The sequence below is a fragment of the Aspergillus homomorphus genome (genome assembly GCF_003184865.1).
Source record: "Aspergillus homomorphus CBS 101889 unplaced genomic scaffold BO97scaffold_9, whole genome shotgun sequence".
Taxonomy (NCBI): domain Eukaryota; kingdom Fungi; phylum Ascomycota; class Eurotiomycetes; order Eurotiales; family Aspergillaceae; genus Aspergillus; species Aspergillus homomorphus.
Genome location: NW_020291895.1, coordinates 694,720 through 713,918, shown reverse-complemented (window position 1 = coordinate 713,918; position 19,199 = coordinate 694,720). Strand labels below are relative to the sequence as shown.

Below are 19,199 nucleotides of genomic sequence, written 5' to 3'. Positions count from 1 at the left end.
CGACAGATGGAGCTTGAGCTTAAGCTTGGATGTTATGTTGACGTTGCGGAGGGAAAGTTGGCGGTCTGGTGTTGTTTTGATTGGTTGGAGTTATCTTATCGTTATCGATAAGGATTTATGATAAGGATCCAGATGGGTTGGTCCGGGGTCATTACTGTCTAACTACGGTAATTGTCTACGACCTAACTAGTAGTGTACCTAACAGAAGACTCAGGGAATGTCGCTTCAATATTATTCCTCTATTTACATATCATCTAGTCAGCAGTTCGAATGATTACTTTTATTCGAATCTAAACTAATCTCCCGTCATCAATCATCATCGTTCATAATCCTCAGCGATCCAGCCGCTCACGCCCAAACGCCGAATATGCTGAACCGAGCCCTCAAAAAAACAAAGAAAGAAAGAGATCACAGATATCATGGGACACAATAACAATACTATGGTGGGAATATAGAACGCAGAATCAAGGGAGAATATCCCGCAGCATCTCCTTCTGTGACGCAGTCAAGCTAGCAGGGAACCGCACATTAACCCGAATGATGAGGTCGCCCCGCTCGGTCGGTTTCTTTGAAATGGTCATGCCCAGGCCCGGATACCGCTCCTCGTATCCCGGTTGCGTGGGACCTGGCTTGGCGACTTTGATGGACTTGCCGTCGATGGTGCGGACAATGCGTTCCCAGCCGGTGAGAGCCTCTTTCAGACTCAGTTCGACGGTCGTGATGAGGTGGTCGCCTTGGCGCTTGAAGTTGGGGTGTTCCTTCTGCACACGAAGTTAGTAAACAATCGTCAACAGTGTCTTGAGAGGGAGCCAGAGAACCTACCTCAGTGACAATCAGATGCACGTCCTGTTTTCCACCTTCCTCCTGATCTCCCACGCCACGATACTTGAGTTTCGATCCCGTGCGTAGACCAGGCTTGATCTTCGCCTCCAGCGTGACGTCCTGCACGGTGCGTTTGCCAGTGGCCGGGTCAAACGACTTGCTCTTAACCGTCACCTTCTTCGTCGTGCCCCTCATAATCTCCTCCAGCGTCAGCGGCAGCTCCTTCTCCATGACCGCGGGCTCCGGCGTCGGGGCGCGCGCAGATTGCTTGAAGCCGGTCGACCCGCGGTTGGTCCGGAAGCCGCGACCACCGCCTAGACCACCACCGAGCATCGAGAAGAGGTCGTCTTCATCCATGCCGCCGCCCATGCCACCCATGCCGCCACTGGCTTTGGCGAAGTTGCGGAAGATATCGTCTGCATCACTGAACCGGAATCCGCTGCTGCTTCCACCGGGTCCAGTCGAGAAGTGGAACGTGCGGGTACCTCCGCCTCCGCCTCCAGGCATACCACCGAACGAGAACCCGCCGGGCATGCCTCCTGCGAAGGGGTTGGCACCACCATCGGCACCACCACTCGACGGGGGCGGGCCACCCCGCATGAGATATTCCAGACCGAATTGATCATAGACTTTGCGCTTCTCGGGATCGGAGAGAACTTCGTATGCTTGAGAGACCTCTGTAGACACTTTGTGTTAGCTGTGTGACCGGGGAATATGGGACAACGAACGGGGACCTACCTTTGAATTTCTCCGACGCAGCTGGGTTGTCCTTGTTCTTGTCCGGATGGTACTTCAAGGCGGCCTTGCGATAGGCCTTCTTGATTTCATCCTGTGAAGCATCCGGTTTGATTAATAGGGCATCGTATAGCTTTGTTTCAGCCACCATTGTGAAGGATATGGAGTTGTAGAGTAAAGAACGAAATGCAGGTCAAAGTGTGAACGAGAGAGTTGACAGGTATGTTGTCAGGTACTGAAGAACGCTAATTGGAGCAACTCGATGCCTCCAATATAAGCAATCAACGAGGAGGAAGGATCACACCACCGGTCGGGGGTGTGCGTCAGGGGGGTGATGGAAGGTCGAAACCGGGCGGGGAAGGGAGTTCGATCTCGAATGACGTAGAAGATTCACCAGTCACTGATCACTGACCAGCACGGCGAAGTAGTGCGCAAGTCCGGGAGAGGTGAGATAAGAAGGATGCAGGGGGAGAACGCGAACGATCGAGATGATGTTTTAGTGCTCAAAAGCAGATCAAATGCAACATGTTAAAGGGCCAGCGGACAAGAGCCAGGTGGTGTCGGGGGGGGACAAACGGTGGAAGTCTTATGCAGCGTTGGCGGGCTGTGGCTTTCAGGTGAGCCCTGCAGTGACGTGTGACGATGTCTCCCCGCTGGCTGGGCCAATCGAAGGTTCGAGAAGGTTCGATGAGTCTGGCATTGACAGGACAAAGGCTGAGGATCTTGGGACTTGTTGCTATTAATGACAAGTCTAAGAGAAGAGCAGGCTGTCGATCCTTTGGAGAGAATGGTTCCAGGCAAAACTAACTGTGAAGGAAAGAAGGAGGGTTAAGACCGGAAAGAGTTCCATTCTACTAGTAGTGATGCGGCGAGGCCCGGCCGCTTGCCTGACACGGGTGTCACTGTGGTGTTATTACCTCGTAGTAGAGGGAAGTGGCTGTCTGCGCTCAGCTACAGTAGTCACCATAAAAACATGAGAAAGGTTTAGAATGTTGATAATGAAAACATAAAAGCAAGGTCTCAAAGAAAGAAAAAAAAGGGTTCTCATCGGTTTCGCCGGGGAATATTCCTACCCATGGCCGCGTCGGCGCATGGGCACTTTACCCCTCCACGAATCGAACGCAGGACCAAGGACCTTGAGGCGGGCATCCACTCCCGCTGGGCCACCCGGTCCTGCTCTACCGAACTTATCGCGTTATTTAATGATGACCCAGCAAGCACTAACCACTTTAGTAATTTCATGCGAGTAAACGCCGAACTCTCCAGTCGAACCCTTGGTAGACCCATCGAAGTCCCGAGGTACTGTGGCTATCCGATCGAATGTATCACCTTCAACACCATTTTTGCCAATCCATACTCATATACTGCAGGAACAACGTCCCGGGGGAGAACCTTCGGACCCCCCATTTTCTTTCAGCCTCCCGGCTATAATTAATCTTATGACTAAACCATGCAACAGGATACAAGGCTTCCGCTCGAGAATGATCATCTTGGTTCCGCACTGCACGTCCTACATTGATTGATTTTATACTCGACAAGAAATACCTACAATCTGACCAACAATGCACCTCAAGTCCAACAGCGTACGTCACATCATCCGAATCACTTCCTCCCAACCACAAGGTAGTCCTTGATCACCGCCGACCCATCGACCACGCTCTCAATCTGCTCCTCGGTGCAAGTCTCCTGCAAAGCAAGTACATAACATACCGGCTCTGGGACCTCAGGCACCGCATTCTTAATGCCCCACGTCGACTCGGGTCCCTGGCTCTGGTACCCCGGGTTCACCACAGTGGATACCCTACCCGTGGCGAGGTCCCGATCAAACAGGGCGCGGTTGAAGATCTCATACGCTGTCTGCGGCTGGTAGGCAGGCACCTCATGGCCCGCCTGGTAGACACGGGTGAAGGAGAAGTTCCCAGCCTGGCGGACTAAGCCGCCGACGTACGACGCGTTGGTCTTCAGCTCAGCATAGCCCGCGGCGCGGAAGCTATCCGCACCGACGAAGTCCACCCGCGTGCTGACCTCCTCGCCCCCGGTCCACGGGCAGGCGAAGTCCCGGTCGCCGTAGACGAGGGCCACCTTGACGCCGGAGTCGAGCACGTCACCAAGGTCCTCGATCAGGGTGCGGCGGCGGTCTGACCGCGCGTAGTCGCCCGTCGACCGGAACGCCTCCCAGACACTCTCGGCGGAGCGGGTGTAGTTGACGGGGACGCCCAGCGCGGCCTGCACCCAGTGCTGGTTGAGATATCCGATGAAATAGGGCTCGGGGAATGGGTCCTGTGCGGAATGCGCGAAATCGTAGTAACCCCGGTCCGAGTACTTCTTGAAGGGGCCCTTAACTTCGTCGATGCAGTACGCGTCTGCGTCCCGGCAGACCTGGTTGACTGTCTGATTGTTGCCGTGCATATTTGGATCGCCTGCGGCGGCCACCGCGCGGCACCGGATGATCTGGTCTTTGCAGCCGTCCGGCTTGCTCCAGGCGTGCATGGCGGCGTCGTAGATGGTGCGGTTGAGGGCTTCGATGCCGTAGGTGTTGTTGTAGGCGATTGTGGGGAAGCTCGGCGCTTGCACCAGCAAGTCGACGCAGCCGTTGATGATGCCGAGGGTATCGAGGTGGATGGGATGACCCGACAAAGTGCCGTTGGCAATCTTCTGGTTCTGGTCTTGGAAGAACGCTGCAAAAGCCGGACCATAGCGGCCTCCGTAGGACTCCGTCCAGATGCTGACGCGGTCATCATGGGGCTGGTACTCGGGGAAGTCCGAGAACCATGTCTGAGCGAACACCCACAGGGCACGGGCGGCGTTGGCGGTTCCATTGATGGTGGTCTGGTTGTTCATGCTAGGGAATGTACCCACGTAGAAGGTGTTGTTTTGCTCGGGGACTCCATCCTGCAACCCAGAAACATCCCACTCACCCGTAAGCGCATTGAAGGTTCCATTCATAGCCACATCATAGCTGAATCCCGTATGGATCGGCTGGTCAATGTACAGCATGTTGGCATAGTTGTTCCACGACCATGGGTTGATCTCCGTCGAATTCGAGTCCTTGTTGACGACACACGGGCCATTTTCCTGAAGAAGACCGATAATAGACGATCCACCGGGGCCGCCGTTCATCCAGATCGACAGTGGAGCGTTGGCGGGGTTGTTTCGAGACTCAAAGAACCAGAAGTAGGTATTTATGGGGTATTGCTGGTCCACCCCAAGGTCATTGAGGGTACCCGGGGGAAGGTGGACATAGCCAGAGAACGACTTGACCCCCGGCGTGGTTTCACAGATTCCAGGCTGGCAAAGAGATCAGCTTGCAGCCCAAGATTCAACTTGTTCGAATAGTCAACCAACATTTTTGTAGGAGATCTTGGCACCTTCATACTGCTTTGAATCGATGACGGTGACACCTTCAGGCTGGGGAGAGAAATACTGGCCGGCCGCAGCGCAGGCCAGGACGGAGGCCACCACCACAGTACGCAGGGAAGGCATTGGGACCAGCTGGTAGGTATGTGGTTGGAAGAAGGTCGAATTGACCGACCGGCAGCATTTTATAATGGTCCATCGGGATGGTGCAATGCTTAGCTCCAAATGAACGTACTTAATAAAGAGTAGTTAGAGTGCACGCAAGCAAGCTTGCGGCGATAAGACCGGCAGCGTTATGACTGGTTTAGTGTTGCCGGTAACCCTGCAGTGGCGGTCGGATCACTCCGCCGTCAGCCGCTGACTGTTGAATGTCGCCTGCACCAGGTTTGGGGCCATCAATGCTTGCTAGGCAGAAGAATTAGTGTGTTGTGGAACATGAAAGAGGGCTGTGAACCGTTAATTGGAATCAACGAGGCGTCATACGCTTGCGCTTAGAGAGAGGGGAGATACACCCGTGAAACAATATCACAAGATCAAGATGGCAACCATACCGTGATATGAACTATCCACAGGCATGTAATCTCACATAAACATAAATGACATCTAAGAAGAGTGAACTCATGGGATATAATAAAAAAAAAAAAAAAAAAAAAAAAAAACCACAAATAAAATACTCAAGAAGCGCCAAGTTCCCGCGCTGGCTTTCCTTTCCAGAGCAATGGCTTCCAGCCACCATCCTGATTCCCAACAAGAAAGACCAAGACGCCCAGGTATTCCATAGTCAGTCCTCCAACACCATAACACGCTGCAAAACAGACATAGAAGAACATGAATGAAGCCGAAGACACAGATAAAAGCAAGGACCCAGATCAGAGGCAGAATGCCGAGCCCAATACCCAAGCCAATCTGTGTCATATATAAGAGGACGAACGTCCGAAGCATGTGCCGGAAGGATATATGTACGAGCGAAAGCAGAATTTTAAATAGTGGGACGCTGATAATGAATCATGTTGTGATGCATCTTCATGCAAGGTAGGGAGAGGCTGCAGCATTACCCTGAACATCTGCATCAGAAGCAAGTGCCTTTGTAAGTTCAGCCTTCCCGACTGCAGCAATGTCGTGCAAATCGGACTTTTCGATGTGCGAGGAGGTGATGGTTTTAGGGGAGAATTTAGCCGAAGTTGATGGCTGGAAGATAGACCTCTCCTTGATGCTAGCTTCCTTATCCGATGCGGCATCCGACTCATGAAGGCTGGAGACTGAGTGGAAATCATCGCGATCGAGTGACGTTTTGTTGTACGACTCTGGTGCTGCATTGGACGACGAGTCACTGAGGGAGTCGTCAGACATGGAGTGCAGGGGCAACTCATGAAGCCCAGTCATGCCCGAGCGGCCGGGGCTAGACGCAACTGACCGGCGGCGGCTGAGTGACCGAGAAACTGAAGTGGGCGACGTTGGAGTCGATGTCGAGATGGAAACAGGGGTGCGCTGAGGGTTCCGAGGTGGAAGTGCCGGTGGCACGCGCTTAGGGATGGTCACCAGCCGGGCACGCGTAAAGGTGGGTGAGTAACGTCGAAATTCAGAAGGCATTGTTGAATCTTCGATAGAAACTGGAGAACAGGCGGTGCTTTCCCGCTTGGAAACAGTAGCACTGCTGACTTCGTGCACCTCGAGGTCGTCATCGTCCACCAGATCGTCCTCTTCCTCATGAGCCACTGGACCGTCAGTGGGAACATGGTATTCGCCATGCTCAGGGATGACAGAATCCAAACGGGAGTCTTCCAGGTCTCGATAACTCCGAGAAGAGGCGCGACTGACTGAGGGGGGCGCTGTGGGGCCATCATAGGTTTGTGTTCCGCGATCCATGCTAGCATAGCTCTGCACGCTGGCTCGCCAGCTGTTGCGGGGCGAGCTATCGAGACTGCGTCGGAAGGTGGCATAAACAGGGCTGCTTGGTGCGGGTTTGAATTCGAAGGCCTCCTGCGACGGCCTGCTTCGCGAACCAGCCTCGCGGATGAAAAGACCCTCGGCTTCCAACGCCTTTACACCAAACGGATCGGGGTCCTCTGGATCAGGGACGCCGAAAGACCCAATCTCGGGTCCAATGTGGGCATCGCCGGGAGCGTCCCCTGGAGGTGGCAGGAGAGTCTCATCGACGTTAGTATCCCCCTGAGCGGCCTTTATGGTCTGCATGAGGGTCTGGATAGATGCGGGGGGGTTCTTCGCCTTGCCGGCTAAGATATCCGTTACCGATATGCGCTCGCCGTAAAACCGTTCGTTTTCGTCGCTTCTTTCGATGATAATCGTTCCGTCCACCTGAACACCGGCGTACAATCCACGGCTCTTCATGTAAGTCCAGATGGGCGCCTGTCGTTTGTGGACTTCGGATTCCAATACACCACCCATGCCAACGGGACCGGCAGAGGCACTTACTTCTCCACCCAGGGTGCAACGAACTTTCTTGAATGCTTCTAGCGCCTCGTATGTATTTATGACAACCACACAGTCATATATATCCACCCCGGCTAGAAACCCAATGCCCGCGGTATGCAGCATGATGCCCGACGGAGGACTCCACTCGCCGGTTTCAGGTATGCGTGCCAGAAGAACACCACTTCCGCCTGAGCCGCTTACCCAGAGACCGGTGCGCATGGTGGTGAAAATCGCGAGGCCTTTGGCCTGCTGAATTACTTGGGAAGGGATCTTCTTGAGAACTCGTTGTTTGCCTTTGGGCCGATCGATCTTGCCGGTGGTTTGGTTGACTGCGCTGTCGGTACTCGAGCGGTCCGCACCATCTTCGGTATAGAACCCGTCCTTGCAAAAACTTCGTAATATCCGGGCTGCTTTGTCGCTCTCTTTGTCGATCGCCATTGGCCAAAAGGCTTCTGCGCCAACTCGATTGGACAGTCGGTTGACGGGATCCCCCAGTTTATCGAGCGTGTGCCATGCTTTGTCGAAGCCTTTCTTGGACGTCCCTTTCGTCCGCTCCCAAAAGGTGGAAGGCATTGTGACAGGCTCAACGGCGAGGTCCGCTGAATCGCAGGACACTCAGTGACGGATGGGAGAACAGGACTGAGTCCTGGAGGGGGGGAGGGGGCGGCCAAGAGGGAAGCGAGGTAGGAGCGCAGGTCTATAACCACAGGCGCAAAAGTAGCTGGACGAAGACGGCAGGCGCAACAAACATGTGTTGCCGTTTAATTTCCCCAATGCAATGCGAGAATGTATGCAGCACAATAGCAAACGGATAGTTATCGAGGGTCGCTGACACAACCGAGGAATGCGGGTCTCAGGAATGTCAGCAACTATCTAGAGGCGGCGCAAAGGAAATTAGCTGGCTGAAGAAGAATGGACATTGGCAACCCGGGCGGACAACTGAGCTGGGGTCCCAGTCATAGTAATAGGATAAAAACTCAGAGGCCTGACGGAAATGTCCGTTTGATCCGCCAGATCCAGACCGAACGAGCCGGTTGACCCAGTGGCAAGGACAGGCAGCATACAAGAGACTGCAGTGGGGGGACCACGGAACGGGTTCAGATGGGGGTGGGAAATTGCTTACCAGGGCAAATCGGGCCGGGGGCAGTTTTGGGTAGTAAGCAATTCAATGCGATCCGGGGGTTTAGTCAGGTATAGCAAGAGTTGAAATAGAGTTCAAAGGCAATGTTCTTCTCTTCCTTGCACAGGAAATGAGGGGGAAGGAGGGAGGGAGAGAGGGGAGTTGAGTTGGCTTTGAAGGCAAAGATATATAGTAAAGTAAACTCAGTCGGCAGGTGACGATCGACTCTGTCGAACCCGTTTGGTCAGATGAGCTAGAGAAGTAGGCAGATGTACGACCCGGCAGACTAATGCAGTCGCGGGGGTAGAGAGGCTGAAGGAGGAAATAATCGATTCAACGGAATAACAAAATAGTGTCGACAAAAATAATAATGGGAAAAATAAATACACAGCTTACAGAGAGGGGGGAGGTGAAGGGGAAGGGAGGAAGGCAGAGGAGGAAGCAGAACAAGACTAAATCCGAACCCGGTCGGTATAGATGCAGCAGCCAGTGAATTGGAATAAACCAGGCACCACCAGTTCAGCACGGCTGGGTCGGAAGGGCATGGTTGGCAAAAGTGGCGCCGTGGCTGGTTCCGGACATGCAGAGAGAGAGATAGAACTGCTGCTGCTTACCAAGAGCAATAGAAGCGGATGACGAATAGTGAGTTGTTTTGAAAGAAAGTCGAGGAAGAGAAGATGAGTTACAGTCAGTCAGTCAGTCAGTCAGTCAGTCAGTCAGTCAGTCAGTCAGAGTGAGTGAGTGCAAAAGTACGGTACTGTATGTACTGCATGGCATCATTCCCGCATCATCAACTAATCAGCCAGCCCCAGCCGGTCGGGTTCTTGATTGCAAGTACCGTGTACCGTCTTCTTACTTCCCTTCCTATCTATACACTTGACATTCCTCTTCCTCTCCTCATTCTTTTCAATTTCAGTTGATATAAGGATATTGTTATTGTTTATAGGGGAGTACTCCACGATGCCACCAGAACCACCAGAATTCAATTGTCGAGTCCAGAAGACTCTCCCCCGAACCATAGGACTGGGCTCAGGCCATCAGAGATTGTTGCTGATCGCATCGTCATCGACTACGTACCCGAAAAAAAGAGGGTCGCAAAGAGGGTCCCTGATCCCGATCCTCCCTCCATCTGGGCCCCGTCGGATATATTCAGTTTTTCCTTATTCTCCCTTTCTTTCTTTCATATCACCAGATAAACTTTTTTTTTTCTCCAGTCAGCTGCCGGACGAACTCTTCTCCTTGACTGTAACTACTGTATCCACGGTTACTTGGTGGTTCTCCTTCCCTCCCACCCCTCTCTTCTTCTTCTTTTTCTTCTTCTTCTTCCTCCTCCCTGCATTCGGATCTGATGTTGGATGTTGATGCCGATGTCGATGTATCCAATGCGAGTGAGCATCTGACAGGTCCAATCGCCGTAACCTCAGCCCAGCCCTGCCTTTAAATCTCTTTCACCCCTTGCGACAACGGCTTTATTCCTCCCTCTTTGAGTCCCGAGTCGCCTAGGTGAAGCAGTCGTGAAGAGTTCGGAGAGGTTTATTTGTTTTGTTTTGTTGGCCTCACTCTCTATAACCCCCTCCCCCTTGTAGTCACTGGCAGTAAGTACTGTACCTGGTTACTACGGTAGGTCGTTAGTTCTAATGCACTTATACCTATATCCACTCACTACCTGCACTCAACTTGAACCACCTACCTACTTACTTACCTCCTCACCTTCCCGTTTCCACTCCCGCTCAGCTATAGTTTCCATGACAGGTCCAGACCCCCCATCCCCAATCCGGCGAACAAGCGACCCACCATCCACTGCAGTAGGCACTTAGTACTACTATACAGTAACGTAGTCCAACGAATCCGTCAATAGTCCCCTCCTTTCCCCGGAAAGATGTGCGCAGCTATAGGATCCGGTTGGTTGCCTAGGCGAGATGACTGACGGAGTACTCAACTCCCCGAAATCCAGTTTACCTTCTGCGAAAAAGACCCCGGAGGTAGATTGATTCTATTTTAAACATCCGACACAAACACAAACCTGCCAGACGGTGATGATGATGTTGATGATGATGACAGTGGCGGCCTTCAACATTCAGCCTCAGCTCATCTCTCCAAGGAAAAATAACAACCAATTCAAGGAAGAGGCTTCAGCTTCCGCTCTGCCTTGTTCTTGGGGTTTGCTTTTCGTGCCCTCGTTTCGGGGCCTTGCCAGATCTGCATCCCAAAGGAGCCAAATCGAGTAGATAGATACTAGGTAGATAGGGAATATAGGGTTGTTGGCGCCTCCCGAAACTCGACATATCAGATTCCATGATCTTTCTACAGTATAGTTTAGTGCCCGTCCCCGGGGCTGTCCCCCCCCCCCCCCCCGTGATGGTCGAGAAAAATCAAAATCCATACTAGGTGAGTGTTCCCACATGCCATTTTCATTTTTTCTTCTTCGCCACAAGAACGAGGGTCAACAATGAATGAAAGATATCGTACGTATCAGATGTGAATAGTTCATTGGGTTTGGGGACAAATCGGCACGAGGATATCTGTGGTTTGGCGGTTCTTGCGGCTTGCGTTTGGCCCCCGAAGATGATGAGATGTTTTGACGAGAGTCGTGCGAAATAGCCTGCATCTACTTAGTACCTCCTGTACAGGACAAGAAAGAGTCTCCCTCCGTTGACCTCAAGAATTTAGAAAAGAAGCACACGAGATGAGCTCTAGCAAGGTTTGGCTGAGATTCTTTTAGTATTTCCCGACATTCCAACCGAAAGCGGATCCAAAACAATGGCTGTCTATCTATCTGATCAAACCCACCCACCAAACACCGAGCTAGAGCACACATTCCAGAACAAAGCGGAAAAGAAAACAGAAACAGCCTACGGGGGATTCGATTTCATGATCCCCGTCCCGAAACCCAGAGGAGAATCTGACAGGCCCGATCGCCACCCTGTCATGCGAACCTGAAGCTTCTCTTTTCCTGACGTCGATGCGATGCGATACGATGGATCTAGCCCGAGCATGGCAGGCTAGTAGTCAGGAACCAGACCATGACAGGGCAATCATTAGCGGCCCAGACTAATAGTCGATAGTCAATCCGATTGTCACCTTCTTGCAGGATCTAAGATACGTGATAGCACCGGCTGAAGGTTGTCAATTTGCGGCTCTTTCGCGCGTCACCCTCATCGTGAAGGTAACCAAGATCGGTATATGCAGCCGTCGAACAAATGTGTCACCAGGTTGTTTTACCTTCTTCTGCAACGCAGCTGCAGATGTATGTCCGCTGCGGCTGCAGCATCTTTCTTCACCGTACTGAATGACAACCGGCAGCTGAAAGAGAACTCGGCATATCGCAAAGTCGAGCACCCCACCTTCCATACGCGCAACATTTTCGAGACAGAACAGCCGTCCCCCTTTTTTTCCTTCTGCAAAGGCACTGGATAGCTGAAAGTAAGGGCCTCCGTGCTATATGCGCTTTTTCTTGAATGCCGGGCCACTATCCTCGGGTGACGAGTCCGCACCAGTCCCCGAAGCTTTTCGTGATGGCCGGGCCATCTCCAAAATCCGAACATTACCAAGTGCCACACCCAGTACTCCCTCAATTCTATCTTTAGTCCTGATGTGCTGGACACGATAGCATACAATCCACCACCGAGCGTTGCATTGAACAGATTAGCCGCACCTAGTCATAACAGTGGACACCATCTAACACACCCAAGCAATCCAACAAGAAGCCATCCGTCGCCCCATCACCACACCACCATCATGAACTAGATTCTAGATACAATAAAAAAGCTCACACTGCAGGATTTGCCGTGGTCAACGGGACCAGAGCCACTCCCTTATGCAGTGCTACGAAAACCCCTCTTATCCCGAGGGTTTTCATACCAGTTCTTAATTCCCGGGAGGAGGGAGACTAATCCTGCGTCAGGATTGAGTCGCCCACTCCCAGGATCGAACGCAGAACCGAGGGCGTTTGACCTTGACTACGCACGGCGAGTTTCCCACTAAACCACCGGTCCTGCTAGTTGCCGAGTAGATACCGTTTGAGGTACATATCCTTGCTTGTTGTAAGCCTTTCGAGCAGTTACTCACGAGAAAATGCCGAGCAATGACCCACCACCACCACCACCACCTAACATGGTGATGTTGATAGTACGCCCAGTGCCCTGGCACATGTTGTAGATCATGCACCCATAACTCATACATATATTCCCCTCTTCTTCGAAACTTTCTACTCGCTATTAACTGTACCACCAATCTATTCCATAGGTCTCATTCCGGATTCTATGATCGCCGACCATACACACCACACATATTCCTGCGAGTGCCAAGCCCATTTCTATACACACCATCCAGACAATGTATATGCACCCAGCCCACAACCCTCAACTAACCCCCTGCAATCCCAAATCGTGTCCTATCCCAAAAACGATCATCAAACCTCAACACCAAGATCTCAAAATGCATTCCCCCCCCCAAAAAACCCCAATCCAACCAGACCCCAATCCCAAGCCCATCAACCACAAAACTCGATAGATCACATCCTCCAGGCCGCCGATACACAATCTAATCAACCGTACACGTACACGGCCGATCACGCACGCACGCACGCACGCACGGAACCACCCCAGAGTCTAGAATCTAAAATAGATAGATACATCCCACAAGCCCATCTAGAACAACCCCTAGGTAGTCTACCTGTATCCACAACAAATCGATTCATCCTGCCAACACCTACCGAAAACCAGGAAATGTCAACCTGCTAAAAAAAGTAAGCAAAGCAAAGAGAACACGGGAGCCGATCGCCGCACGCTTGAAGCAGCTAGACTAGCTATCTACAGTCCGGTACGGTCCCGATATGCTTCTAGACGCCTACTAGAACGCGCTAGAAGGTGGCACTCGATCTATCGAGTTGTTGATCTGGGATACAGGCGGTAGCGTGTTTGGGCTTGATTTCGATCGGATCGGATCGCATTGGATTGGGTTATGGGTCTAGGAATAGGAAAGGGGTTCTGTTGGCGGGTGGTTGATTGTGGGAGGGAGTGGGGTGGGTTGCTTTTTACTTTGTTTTGGGCGGTGCTTGTGTAGTACCTGGTTCTATAGCTGGGGGTAGTAAGGAAGGGGATTTGGGTATGGAGGATGAGTTTGATGATGATGATAAATAAGGAAGAAAGTAGGGCAGAAGTCATCGCTCAAAGTGGATGCGTCTTTGTCAATTGAGATAGGTTGTACTGTTGGCTATATAGGTATCACCATAGTCGAGATACAAAAAGCGACGTGCATCTTTAAGGAACTCCATAACATAAAGTATAGAAAAGAATGTGCATATCATTACCTACCTAGGGAGAAACTGTATGTGCAGCCTATGTCGACCTATTCAAAAGCACCCACCTTCCAGACAACACCAATTAGTCGAGATGGAAAGATCCAAAACCTACCTCATGGCCGGCCGTTATCGAACGTACACCGCCTCACCAGGATCATGCCCCGACAACCCAGTCTGCGCGACGAATTGCCGGTACAGCGCGCAGACCTGAAGCCGAGTCCAGGGCCCAAAGACAAGCCGCCGCCCACGGTCCCGATACTCGGACTCCTGCTCTGCCGGGAGCCTCGCCGCCAACGCCTCGGGCCGCGCCATCAACCACTCGCCGAACGTGCTCAACTGGCCCAGATACCGGCTGCGCAGCTTGGGGAGGTGGACGAGGGAGGCCGCACAGCAGCGCAGGTACATTGGGTCGAGCGGCCGGTGATGCAGGATGTGGTAACCCCCGGCCGGGCTGAAGTCGAAGGAACCGGAGCGGCCGTGGTCCATCAGTTCCAGCCAGCGACGGTCCTCGGCCACGGTCAGGCCCGCGTCGGCGGTGATGCACGCCCCGAGCCGCTGTAACTTCCCTTGCCCGCGAAGCCAGCCCTGTGAGGCGACGTACTCCATCAGCTGAAGGTCCTCGATGCCCTGGAGGGAGAGCTGATAGTGGTGGTACAACGCGTCTGCGCCATACCAGACGTCGAAGCAGACTTTGGGTGTGTTGGGGGACTCGAGGATAGTCTTGAGGGTGGTGGAACCGTCCGAACTGGCGGGCGTCGAGAAAGCCATGACGCCGAGGGTTTGGACGTCCACTATATAAACGCTGTGAAGCGCTTCCAAATACACCAACATGATGCTCAGGGTACCTTCTCGGGAGAGATGGACCCCTTGCAACTCGATATAAAGCGGTTCAGAACGCTCCGCGATGATGATGTCGAGAAGCCAGCTGACACCAGCTTGGGTAAAAATCTTGAGGAAGAGGGGGTCACGCATGTTTTCGTCGGTTGTCGCAGCTGGTCCCATAGTCAGTGATTTTCCTGCGCGAAGGATAGGACAAGCACTTCCAAAAAAGAATAATCCAGTGTCGGATTGGTATCTTGTCAGGAGAGCTAGGCTTATAGTGATTAAAGGTGTAAGAGATAGACTGAAACGATGCCATGACAATACTTATATAGTTAGAGTGGGAATGTTGAAAGACTAGGCCCTCGGGACATTCCAGCAGACATCAATGACATTTGCTGTTGAGTCTTTACCCGCATATGCACACAAGCCTTTCTTCATTATTTTCAATAGATTGGGCATGCTCTTTCAGTCGCAAGGGCGGAACAACCTTGACTCCTCTGCTCGAGCAGTGGCTGCGATGATCGCCGCAAATCATCCAAGACGAAAGAGGATAGTAGGTCGTGAGTACAAGGAAGTAGCCTCGAATAGACGAAGGCAAACATGTCATCAGTCACCCTGCTGTTAGTATTTTGCGGCAAGATGTACCAGATAAGACCAAGGCGCGAACGGCTTAGAATAAAAGAAAAGAGGAGGAAGCACAGCGAAAACAAGAGAATAAGAAGGTATACACATCAGAAGTATGGATTCCCTCAGGGAAATGGAATAGGAAAATACCCAACTAAGTCTAGGTAGGCTGGTAATCAGTCATAATGAACATACACAAACACAAACGAACACGCGCGAATGCTCCTTCTACAACAACCCTCACAGAGCACCCAACTCCTTCAACTTGCCGATCAAACCATCCACATCCTCAACCTTACCACCACCCTGGCGAGCGGGAGGTTCTAGTGGGAGAGAGAATTAGCGTCCAAGAATTCGTTCCAGTGAACAATACAGCGAGAAACTCACCAGTAACCTTAATCGTCTTCAACCTCCTCTTATCCTCGACTCCAAGATCGGCCAACGTCTTCTTCTCGAGAGGCTTCTTCTTCGCCTTCATGATGTTCGGCAACGTGGCGTAGCGGGGCACGTTCAACCGCAGATCCGTCGTGATGATCATGGGCAGCTTGGCGCGCAGGGTCTCAACGCCGCCGTCGACCTCATGCGTGACCTCGACCGTGCCGCTCTCGTCCTTGATCTCGACCTTGCTAGCCTGCGTCGCCTGCGGCCAGCCCAACAGACCGGCCAGCATCTGGCCCGTCTGGCCCTGATCGCCGTCGATCGCCTGCTTGCCCAGCAGCACCAGGTTGATGTCCTCCTGTTTGACCACCGCCTGCAGCATCTTGGCCACGGTCAGGGGCTCGGGGCCGCCGTCTGCGCTATCGCCCACGTCGACGTGGAAGGCCCGGTCCGCGCCCATCGCCATCGCCGTGCGCAGCTGGTCCGCGCACCTGGCGCCGCCTGCCGACAGCGCCAGGATCTGGTCCACCTTCATCGGGCTCTCCTTCTTGGTGTGCCGCTCGCGCAGCCGCACGGCTTCCTCGACCGAGAGTTCATCGAATGGGTTGAGCGAGTGCTTGACGCCCGCCGTCTCGACGCCGGTGTTGGCTTTGTTCACGCGGGGTTTGACCTATTCATGGGGGGCGTCGACCGTTAGTTCCTCCTTTTGTTGTTGTAGCTTAGAGGTTGTGGTGTTGGGGGTTGAGGTCAAAATTTGGAAGTATAGTGTCGCTATGGGGTGCAATGGCTTTGCGGGCAGCGTGGCGCGGAGATTCGAACTTCGACTTCTCACCGAAGCCGGAGCACGGGAGGGAAATTGAAAACTCACCGCATAGTCGATGACCCGCTTGATGGGGACGAGAATCCGCAAGTTGCTAGCCATATTGAGTGATATGTAAAGAGGATTCAGTCTCAAGAAAGGAAACAAATTTAGCGGGCTCGTGAGGAGGAAGATACGAAGAGCGCGAGAGAGGGGAGAGGGGGAGAGTTGAGAGGGAGGGAAATAGTGTTGTAGCTTAAACCGATCCGACGGAGCGAGCAGGCCTTCTCCATCCGCGGCAGAAAGCAGGTGACTGACTGACTGACTGACTCTACTAGGCCAGGGCGGAGAAGACCCCGAGGCGGGCCGAACTGATCAACCTCCGCCTGTGTGTTTGTTCTGTCATTCCCGCCTCCAACCGAGGTAAGTCAGCCTGCAAGAATCCTACTTGAATGTTCCTTTGACAGGTGATCGAGAGACAATGACCTCATCGTGCTTGGGCTTATTCTAAATGGTTGCTGGTGTCTCGCTTTTTACAAAGTGTGTACAGCATGCCTTCCTACGGACCGACAAAACATCACCACGTCTCCTGCTTGTAACGGCCCGTCTTCTCCATTCCCAGCAGATACTGCTCCGCACCTTGTTCATTGAACCGATCCGTTTCTACCTCCGCTCCATGCTGAAACGCCTCGGTGAGAGCTTGTCGCACCGCTTTGGGCATATTTCCAGACGACCCGCAAATGTACACCGAGCCACGCATGTCGTGCAAGAGTTTGAAGAGGAGGCCGAAGTTCTCGCGGATCACATCCTGCACGTAGATCTTCTGCTTTTGGTCTCGCGAGAATGCAGTCAGAACGTTTAGGCGGACCAGCTCGCCCAACTGCTCCCACTCCTCCTCAAAGAAGAAGTCCGCCTCTCGGTTCCGACCTCCGTAGACGAGGAGGGTCGGCCCAATCGGCGGCTCGACTCCAGGGTGCTCTTCCTGGTACGCCTTGACGATCGCGGCCTTTTCCCAGACCATTGACCGCAGTGGCGCGATCCCAGTCCCGGGACCGATCAGGACCGTCGGTCCTACTAATTGGTTAACGGATGAGTTGAGGCCGCCACGCTGCAACTGCACCCTAAGTGTACTTCCGGGTCGGAGCACCGCCAAATACCGTGTGCAGACTCCCTGTCGAATGCGCTTGATCACCGTCTGGTACTTGACGATAGCAACCAGCAGCTCGAACTTGGTGCCTCCCTCGGTCGTGTGCTTGAGTGCGCCCCCGCTGGCAATACTGAATTGTCTTGCTCTCATGATCGGAAACACCGAGACAGCGTGCTGCCATGGAATCTTGACCGTATCAAACTCATGCAGAACCTCCAGAATGCTGCGCCGCGGTCGAGTAGTGTAGTCCCACAGCTCGTCCAAGAACTCCGGGTTTGTGAACTCCAGAAGACGCTCTTTGTGCATTTCGTAGTCCGTGTAATGAGCGACGGTGGCGAAGAACGCCCGACGAGGAATGGCCTGGATGTCGAGGTAATCGGTGAGGAGAGCGCGTAAGGTGAGTTTGGGATAGGACTCGAGACCCTGAATAGGTGGTGATGGCATCTCATCGTCGTCTGTAGAGACCAAAGTTGGTCCCGGAACGAGAGTCACCAGTCGATCGACATCGGCCTCCCATCCCATCATCGTGATCAGATTGTCTACGTCATTGGCAAAATTCTTCGGTGTGATAGACAGCATATCCCCCGGAACGTAGGATACCGCCTCCGGGACAGTGAGAGACAGATGGCGCACATCCTGCCAATGCTTTGCGGAAGTTACGCGCTTGTTCTCCTTCAGCGTTGCTGTCAATGTGTCCGGCAGCGGCCGAACATCATGACCGAGGCGATCCAACTCAGAAGCCCCATTGATATCTGCGGTGGAGTCTGTAAATTGCTCTGGTCCCGAGGACCCTGCTACGTTGCCCTGTAGCTGTAGCAGCCATTTCGGGGGCAGCTGAACATTGTCCGGTATCGGCTCCTGCCCCGGCGGAAGCGGATATGTGTCGAGCAGATGCTCACGAAGCCTCGTGAACCACGGGATAAACGTGCCCTCCAGACTGAAGAAACCGGAATTAGCATCACACCCGTCTCTCATCCACATCGATAGGACAGGAAGAAAACTCTCTCACCCCTCAGGATGCTGCTGATCCGCCTCCCCGCAAGGATGGATCTCCTCGGCGCCCAATTGAAGCAGACGTTTATGCAACTTGCGAGCAGCCCAATTGAATCTTCCCAAGTATAGTCAGAACCAAACAGAACCTCAACCCTTGGAAACGCACTCACTTAGGATACGAACTATCCCCCAGCCCAAAAGACGCAAACCGGACGCCACCCAAAAACGTGTGCGGGAGTCTCTTCAACAACAGCGATCGCCAAAACGCCCGCGCATTCGCCGGGAAATCGCCCTGGCCCGTCGTCGAAACCACGAAGAGAACAAGCGTGTACGACTTGAGTGAATCCTGCGATGGCGCCAGTTAGCATGGTGAATTGCGTAAATACATACCAAACTCCCTCAATCTCACACCGCGACGCGGGGAGGGGGATACCGCAAACGCACCGGCTTGTACAGGTTTAATTCGGCAACATGCGTCTTGAAATGTAGTCGCTCGGTCAATGCACCCAGCTCCTCGGCAACTTCCTGCGAATTGCCAGTTTCGGAGCCATACAGGACAAGCGCGGAGCGTTTCTGTGAGGCGGGCTGGTTGCTCATTGTTCTGGCACGTGCGCGGGGGGTGGGTGCCGTGGTGACAAGGTGAGCAAACGCTCTCGCGAAATTGTAC

General features: G+C 53.1%; 7 protein-coding genes across 7 annotated transcripts; 2 read left to right on the top strand and 5 right to left on the bottom strand.

Annotated features, from left to right (window-relative positions):
• Positions 1–381: 381 nt before the first annotated feature.
• BO97DRAFT_285273 (putative DnaJ domain protein Psi) lies at positions 382–1,896 on the bottom strand. The gene is made up of 3 exons (XM_025691104.1): positions 1,561–1,896; positions 823–1,499; positions 382–761 (listed from the first exon to the last, which is right to left on the bottom strand). Exons 1-3 carry the CDS (start codon positions 1,706–1,708, stop codon positions 465–467), a joined length of 1,122 nt encoding a protein of 373 aa, XP_025553603.1. The 5' UTR covers positions 1,709–1,896; the 3' UTR covers positions 382–464.
• A 1,158-nt stretch (positions 1,897–3,054) lies between these two features.
• cp1 (putative carboxypeptidase S1) lies at positions 3,055–5,116 on the bottom strand. The gene is made up of 2 exons (XM_025692577.1): positions 4,903–5,116; positions 3,055–4,845 (listed from the first exon to the last, which is right to left on the bottom strand). Exons 1-2 carry the CDS (start codon positions 5,038–5,040, stop codon positions 3,160–3,162), a joined length of 1,824 nt encoding a protein of 607 aa, XP_025553602.1. The 5' UTR covers positions 5,041–5,116; the 3' UTR covers positions 3,055–3,159.
• Positions 5,117–6,405: 1,289 nt separating this feature from the next.
• Positions 6,406–7,920, bottom strand: BO97DRAFT_326359 (lipid-binding SYLF domain-containing protein; the record flags this gene model as incomplete). The annotated part of the gene is made up of 2 exons (XM_025691317.1): positions 6,406–6,549; positions 6,676–7,920. Coding segments are annotated over 2 exons (1,389 nt in total), but the record flags the coding sequence as incomplete, so codon positions are not given.
• Positions 7,921–9,174: 1,254 nt separating this feature from the next.
• BO97DRAFT_285260 (uncharacterized protein) lies at positions 9,175–9,967 on the top strand. Its single transcript, XM_025691103.1, has 2 exons — positions 9,175–9,216; positions 9,280–9,967. The coding sequence occupies exon 2, from the start codon at positions 9,428–9,430 to the stop codon at positions 9,827–9,829; it is 402 nt and encodes a 133-aa protein (XP_025553600.1). The 5' UTR covers positions 9,175–9,216; positions 9,280–9,427; the 3' UTR covers positions 9,830–9,967.
• Positions 9,968–12,694: 2,727 nt separating this feature from the next.
• BO97DRAFT_285222 (uncharacterized protein) lies at positions 12,695–13,569 on the top strand. The gene has a single exon (XM_025691102.1). The coding sequence runs from the start codon at positions 12,730–12,732 to the stop codon at positions 13,207–13,209; it is 480 nt and encodes a 159-aa protein (XP_025553599.1). The 5' UTR covers positions 12,695–12,729; the 3' UTR covers positions 13,210–13,569.
• Positions 13,570–14,114: 545 nt separating this feature from the next.
• BO97DRAFT_309875 (uncharacterized protein) lies at positions 14,115–14,654 on the bottom strand (the record flags this gene model as incomplete). The annotated part of the gene is made up of 1 exon (XM_025691205.1): positions 14,115–14,654. A coding segment is annotated over one exon (540 nt), but the record flags the coding sequence as incomplete, so codon positions are not given.
• Positions 14,655–15,323: 669 nt separating this feature from the next.
• Positions 15,324–19,134, bottom strand: tah18 (NAPDH-dependent diflavin reductase). Its single transcript, XM_025692576.1, has 8 exons — positions 18,977–19,134; positions 18,703–18,878; positions 18,549–18,647; positions 18,504–18,507; positions 16,977–18,394; positions 16,462–16,570; positions 15,603–16,263; positions 15,324–15,538 (listed from the first exon to the last, which is right to left on the bottom strand). Exons 1-8 carry the CDS (start codon positions 19,127–19,129, stop codon positions 15,456–15,458), a joined length of 2,703 nt encoding a protein of 900 aa, XP_025553597.1. The 5' UTR covers positions 19,130–19,134; the 3' UTR covers positions 15,324–15,455.
• Between the last annotated feature and the right edge of the window lie 65 nt (positions 19,135–19,199).